At 28.6% G+C, this 7,528-nt stretch overlaps 1 protein-coding gene across 2 annotated transcripts; it reads right to left on the reverse strand.

Annotated features, from left to right (window-relative positions):
• Window positions 1-766: 766 nt before the first annotated feature.
• LOC101514725 (uncharacterized) lies at window positions 767-4,469 on the reverse strand. Of its 2 annotated transcripts, XM_004488101.4 has the most exons (6): window positions 3,797-4,464; window positions 2,968-3,065; window positions 2,649-2,673; window positions 1,804-1,924; window positions 1,577-1,711; window positions 767-1,184 (listed from the first exon to the last, which is right to left on the reverse strand). In XM_004488101.4, the coding sequence occupies exons 1-6, from the start codon at window positions 4,119-4,121 to the stop codon at window positions 980-982; spliced, it is 909 nt and encodes a 302-aa protein (XP_004488158.1). In that variant the 5' UTR covers window positions 4,122-4,464; the 3' UTR covers window positions 767-979. The 2 variants fall into 2 exon arrangements, with proteins under 2 accessions (XP_004488158.1, XP_073221356.1); XM_073365255.1 differs by lacking the exons at window positions 2,649-2,673; window positions 2,968-3,065 and having other exon boundaries at window positions 3,797-4,469.
• Window positions 4,470-7,528: the final 3,059 nt, after the last annotated feature.

A 7,528-nucleotide genomic window follows, 5' to 3' on the forward strand; every position in this document is an offset into this window, starting at 1 on the left:
TGCTTCTGTGGCAACCAGATCAAACTGCACAATTAAAATCTTCAAAACCTTTTCAATGATCATCAAATCACTTACTATTTCTCCACAATTTCGCATTTGATTTGTACAAGTCTTAATTCGAGTAAAATACCCAGACACATTTTTTTCTTCATTCATTTGTAGGAGCTTATACTACCTTCTTATGAATACGAAAGAAAGCCTTACAATTTTCTCCAGCTCCTACATGCCATCTTTAACAACCTCTAACACATCTTTGTGGCGAAAAATAACCTTCATTTCACGTGAATACTAGAAGATGTGCTGGAAAATTTTATCCATTTCAAGTGCCTAACTCCTATGATACTAGTTTGTTGAAACACACAGTTGTAGTTCTCACTTTCTCTCATATTTGATGAGAATATGTTGAAAGAATTAACAAGTATAAAATGATGAGAGTCGAAATTACATTGAGCAACACATTTACTTCTCTTATTTTCATTGAAGGTCGATCAAATGATTGACTTAGCCATAAAGAACAAGAAGATCCTTACTTATACTTCCAAAAAAATGTTTTTGCAAAACAACCGAACCCTTAATAATTATGTTCAAGCTGTTAACAATAATAATCTAACATAAACATAGAAGAAAAGAGAGAAGAGAATGAACCTTTGGTTAGGGTTTCATAAACAAATGAACAAAGCTTATGTTTACTAGTGTTACAATAGATATATATACTAGAGAACAGAAAAGTCTAAAATATCCTTACTACTAACATATAATAACAATATTATCTAACACAAGCAGCCATGTAAAGGCTTTTTATAATTATGAATCCTTTCAATTCTACATAAATTCATTTCAACACCTTCATTTGTGCAGAGTATTACAAATAGTTTCTCTGTCCTTAGTACATCTAAATTCGTTATAGAAAGTATTACAAGTTAGTACATCTAATCTGAGAGTGTTTTTCACAGAAACCATGCTGCATGGTTTTAGTAAATTACAAGGCTATCAATGACATTAATTCTTGTTCAACTTGTTCCCAGTTCTCAACTTTGTGCACTAGAGGATGCTGATACGCAAACTCAGCCTTGCACCAAGGATACGAATTTTCGTAATCGAAAAGTAGGACTCTAATTCCAGCTTCAGCACACTCGATTGCGTATCTTGGGTTATCATCAATAAGAATCTTAGCATTTAAAGACCTGATAACAATGTATAAGGAAACTATAAACAATAAATCATTGGAACCAATGTTGTCAATCGCAGATTGCAGAAAATAGTGATTTATTCAAATTCTACTACATGGCATAGCATAGTTCAAATCGTTAATATATGAATGAACCAATGTTGACAATTGCAGATCACAAAAATATCAGTTTGTTCAAATTTTACTATAATACAGTGCTATAGAACCGCTATAACTGAGACTTGATAACACTTCGTACTAAATAGCATATTAAGGAACAATACGGATTAATTCAAATTCCTCTACCCTATAGCACTATAGTGCCACTATTTTACCACACACTTATGTAACAGGTTTTAGGCAAAAAAATATATGAGAAATGAAGGTGGATAGGACTAAGTGACATACCTACAAATCTCTGACTTTGGTCTTGACACTCCATCAAGAGCAAAGTGGTTTCCAAAATGAATCTCATCAAACAATCCCGAAAAGTTGTTTTCAATCCACTCAATTGTATGACCCTTGATTATATTCTGCCGAGATCTGTCCGTAAACATATACAAACGGCTATTAGTTCATGAATCCAAGATTCTGCAACATGTTGAAGTAAAACCAGTAGCAAAACAAAAGCATACGTTACAACTGATAGGTTACAAAATTTTGATAGTTTCTGCAGCGCCATTTGAGCACCTGGGATAGGGTGGATCCCGGACTTGAAGTACGGCGTTTCGAAAAACTCGTGAACACGAGTGTTAGCTGCACAGCAAGAATATATCGATTTAAAACCAGTAAAATTATTATTGCGCAGCATGAATTAATTTTATCAGGCATAAAATATTCTTCATATAGACAGACTTAATGAAGTTATTGACCTGTTTGACCCTTTTCTGCAAAAGTGTTAACATGAACCGTTTCCTGACTGACCAACTTTGAAATTCAACCAAATTAAGAAAGAAAACTATAAGGTTTGGGGAAGTTATGTTTAACAATGAAATAAACACAAATAGAATTGAAAATTGTGATTGTAAAGCAATCAATTCAAGGGGTTCGGTAGTTATCGAGTTTAATTTAATCCTTAACCACAAACGAGCATCCATGTGTTAATTTAAGCTAACCACAATCAACAATTTTAATACTAGAACTAGAAATACATAGCAACATTAAAGAATGATTTAGGTTTATCAGTTCAAGAAATAAACTAAAAAAATCAAAATACATGCTACAGGACAGGCTTGCCTTGTTATAATACAATGATCAAATAGCCAAAACTCTTAAAATTTGACACTTTGGTGCAAAAGTCAACTCCAAAAGTTAAAAAACTGATTTCCAGGAAATCTGATCTTAAAAAATGTCCAAATTTGAGAAGACAGAATATTAATGAATGAACATGGTGAAAAATAATCTAAGATTGCGCAAATTTTCATAGCAAGGTGAGGACTAATTCATAAAATGCAATAACAGCGTGACTATATGCAGTTACCTTCGTCACGCGAACAGTTCCATATCTGTAAGAGAAATGAAGTGTTCATCAGAGTCTCTTATACAAACATGCTTAAAATTCTATGCAATCCAACGAACTAAGAAATGCATGAACCACACTGCAAATTCCAACCCTCCGAGCTAATAAACGTTTATTAAATGTATATGATTATCAAAGGTAGATTGAGCTTACAATTACATTATCAAGAATTAATTCCATAGAAAATTAAACAATCTCAAATAAGCCAAAATAAGTGTAGTATATAATAATTATTGTTAATGCAAAATTTCCAATTTCCAGTTAACTATTGTGATGATACCTTGAAGAACTCGTACACGTGATACTCAGAAACTGAATGATTTGACGAGTATCGATCTGCTATAAACTTGTTCAGAGCCGACACAAAGTTTCCTAATACTGCTTACAGAAAATAGGAGATGAAACAAATGCCTATCAGAGGGATAACAAACTAAAGAAAGTAATTTGATAAATCATGCTGCATAATCCTTTAATTAATTACACACTCCAAGAAATTCAAAGAACCTTGTGAGTTCACATTTAAACAAAAGAAAGAACAAAAATGCTTCAACTCACACAATGATCAACTAACTCAATAAAATATACATCTAACATACATGATGCTTTTGTCGAAAATCCAGAATAACCTGAAATGGGACTTTACTTTGTGAAAATGTTTACCATCATTTTTTTAAATGTGTGTTCATTTTCCTTGATCAGAGACTCTTGAAATAAATTATTGTCACATAGATAAGATAAAATGTTAATTAATGAAGATATATTTCAGGAAATAATGAAAGCAATTGTTTGACATTTCCATTATTTCTAAAAACTTAGTTAATTGTTCACTTTCAAAAGTCTCTTACCTCTATGCTAAGGAGTAACATTAACACAAATCCGAATAAAATGGAAACATTACACAAAAGCATCTTTTGACTTTAGTTTCTTAATCTTTTGAAAGTAATTTAAAAACACAATAAACAATTACACAATTTAATTACTAAAACAGGAACAACATTATCATTGTGAACGTTCTTCATAAAAAACCATCAAACAAAATAGTTAAACTAAAAAATGCCAACAACATATAAGATTCAAGGTTTAACATATGCATACATAAAAACACACACCTTCATCAACATCAACAGCAACTACAAGTTTCTGAGAAAATTGATGATCATGGAAACAAAAAGGTTTATTGTGACTTCCACCTTGTGATCTATGCTCAACATTAGTAGCATTACACCTCTCATCAATGACAGAAATACCCTTTCTCTTTTCCTTCAAAACAACCCTATTGTCATCACCATTAGAATTTCCATTACTTGCATCAAAACAAGCTTTAAGATTGAACCTAACGTTTCTGTTAACCTTAGAAAAAGAAGTAAAAATAGGGTATTGGTGAAAAGCTTTGGTGAAATGGGAACTATAATCATAGTTTAACAAATGAACCATGATAAGAAGATGATGGTTGCAATGATGTTCAAAGAAAGCAAATAACTTGTAAATTTTCCATCAATGTCATTACCAGAAACAATTGAGAAGAATTTCTAGAAGATGTCCTAAAGCTCGAAAGAGAATTAAAATAAATTAAACAAAAGACAATGAAGAATATTTTTCCAGATCTGGCTTCTCAAATTATCTTTTGTTTCAATAACTATTACTAAAAAAAATAGTTTTTAATTAATTATAATACGAAGAGAATCAAGGCGGCACACATGCACACGGGTCCATTCGAAGGATAATTACTGGTGTTATGTTATCTAATCTGCTATAATCTAGGCTCTGCCAAACACGATTATTGGTTAATGGATAAACATCTTCACCATTTTAATTTTTCTTTTTAAATGGAGGTGTACAGTAATATAACTTTGAAGTAAATAATGGATACAATATAGAATTTCATTTATATATATATACATATATATTCTGTATAAATAATTTTTATATTATTAATTAACAATGATAGTTAAATTATTAATAATATTTAATTTTTATTATAATTATTTAATAAATCATTTATATAATTGATTATAATTTATCAATTTTATAAATAAAAAATTATATTATTGATACATAAAAATTAAACTCTATAAAATACATATACATTTTTAAAAGTCGTGATATTATTTCTTTTTATCTATAGACATAATATTAATAAATCTATATATATTAAAATATCAAATTTAAATTTAAAACATAATATTTAATTTAAAAATTTGACATTTGATATTGAGCTAAGCTTTATTGATATATTATAATAATAGATATTTTGATTTGCTACCGGTCATTTTCAATTGCCTTCACTAATTTTGATTCTATTAATATAAAACTTATTTGGACTGACCAAAGTGACACAATACAAGTATAAGTGAATCGAATAAATTAAATGAATCCGAATATTTAAACGAAATGAAACTAAAAATTATCTATTATTTTCTTATTTGGATAAAAAATTAACTGAACCAACATAAGCTAAAAATTATTGGTTCGGATATAATTTTAGTTTTAGAAATCAATCTCAACATAACCAAACTAGTGTTGTTCATAATTTTATATATAATTTATATACGACATAAGTCCATAATACTTGATAAAATAAAGGCAAGTTGTTCATATTTTTTATATATATAATTTATATACGACATAAGTCCATAATACTTGATAAAGTAAAGGCAAATTCAAGCTCAATTACTCAATGCAACCAAATTATTTTTTATTTTGAAAATCTATTCAGCACTTCAGCCGATCGCCCAAACCTTACATTTTAAAAATAATCTATTTATTTGTTTCATTTGATTTCATGTTGGTATCATTCAAGAGTTTGCTATAGTGCTACTGCCTATTTTTGACACTATTTATTTTGCATTGTCATTTAGATTCTAAACAATTAAATTATGATTTAATTTGGTATTGTTACTGTCTATTTTATATTTTAATTTTGGGTTTTCTATTTTATATTTTAATTTTAGGTTGTTATTGCATGATGTTATTCAATGTTTTATTTAAGAGAATTAAATTATGTCGCTACTACATACTTTTATTTTAAAAGATCAAAATATGATCGAGTTTATAGTTATTCTAACTTTTATTAGAGGAGCAAATTAAGTGGCAATCACATATTTTATTTTCTAATTAGGTATTTCAAATTATGTTTCTAATTCTACCAAAAACTTAGATCTTTTTATAGAATTTTTTTTTTTTTTTTGTAATTTCAATTCCTATACTGAACCAAACCATCTATGAGTCTTGTATTTAGAGATAGAAGTAATAAGTTATTAAATATTTATTTCATATAATTATAAAATGATTGAAGTTTAAAGATATCCTATTAATCACTTAAAACATTTCATTAACCATATAATGAATTGAATTAACTAAATATTTGTACGCCATTAACTATGTAAGTTTTAATAGGTTGTGAAAAAAGGAATTAATTTTGTTAAAAAGGTTGGCCACCCATTTAATAACTTAATGAACATTATTAACTAAGAATTTATAGGTCGTTAACCATTTAACTTATTGTGCATAGTATGCATAAAATTTACGGTCATTAATATCTTAATGAACTGAATTAATCAAGTATTTACTTTTCATCAACCACTTAAAAATAGGTGAATAGTAAATATGGTGTGACATATTTGTGTATTTAATTAAGATTTATATTCTCTTAATATATGATGCATAGTTATTGCAACAAAGTAAAAAAAAACGATAAACAATCTCATCCAATTGAAAATATAAAGAGTTTTATATTGTCAACAAACCATAATCATTTATTCGTGTGATAAGTTATTGTATTGAGCTCTATCCCATTTAAAATATTTGTGGATAAATTCTAAGCACAAATCCCATAGACGTAAAATCAACAATTCACATAGACCGTTCATAAGTCAATTTGACATAAACAAACCAATACTAAGATTCAAATAATAATCTTATTAGTATTTTAGGAACAATATCAATTACATGAGAAGTCTCGCAATCAACTTACATATAAAAAAATTATAGGCAAATGTTAATACATTAGTAGATTTTTCAAGTTTGAATCCATCACCTTCTGCTTAAATTTACCTTTGGTGTCCCTTACAAATAATTTGTTTAACTTCACTTAGCACATTTCACTAATTATTGGTAGTAAGTTAAATTTTGTGAGTGCAAGTTTCTATGATAGACTTAGTGTTTTGACGTATGCTAAAACTATGTTTTAATTAGATGATTTTGTGTACCTTTGTTGATTCTTAAATTCTCAATATCCACAAATGTTCTTGAAAAAGAAAAACAATTTTACAATTTTAATTTAGTATGCATAACTTTAGGAGCATGCCACAAACATGTTTGAAAGTCATGCAATGCATTAAAAATATTTTCAAAGGGGATTTTAACTTCATAAATTGACTCATACATGTGAATTAACTTACAAAGAGCCTGAAATTATTTCATGATGCTTGGAAAAAGTGAACCAACTCACCAGGGTTGTGATTCGACATACCAAATTTCCTCCAAGTTCATAAGTTAACTTACACATATCATGAATCAATTCATGCAATTCAAGATTCAAATATTGGTTTTTTGAAAACTTTTTTAATCGACTCATACATGTGTTTCATTCATTGATTCACTCAAGTATTATATCAAAATTATAAACTTTTTCTTGTGTGATTGAATTTTTGAGAGATAAATATCAAAGGTCGGGTATCCTTTGTATGGAACAATTGTTCTATTGGTGAGCGATTAGGGTTCAATCGGATGTGACATGTAAGGGTTGAAAATGATGTTCTTTTTAGTGCTAGAGTTTGTAATTATTCTAGGGTGATTCTATCTTACAGGTTTGAAGGGGTTCTTCGTCTTGGAGATAGCGG

Source organism: Cicer arietinum, chromosome 1 (assembly GCF_000331145.2).
Source record: "Cicer arietinum cultivar CDC Frontier isolate Library 1 chromosome 1, Cicar.CDCFrontier_v2.0, whole genome shotgun sequence".
NCBI lineage: Eukaryota > Viridiplantae > Streptophyta > Magnoliopsida > Fabales > Fabaceae > Cicer > Cicer arietinum.

What these genes read in the sequence shown, in the direction of transcription:
- LOC101514725 (XM_004488101.4), bottom strand. Translation starts at nt 4,121, where the DNA reads ATGGTTCATTTGTTAAACTATGATTATAGTTCCCATTTCACCAAAGCT. An exon ending in GAACTGTTCGCGTGACGAAG is followed by an intron (nt 1,925 to 2,648) that starts GTAACTGCATAT and finishes CTTGCTGTGCAG; the next exon opens with CTAACACTCGTGTTCACGAG. An exon ending in CCAAAGTCAGAGATTTGTAG is followed by an intron (nt 1,185 to 1,576) that starts GTATGTCACTTA and finishes CATTGTTATCAG; the next exon opens with GTCTTTAAATGCTAAGATTC.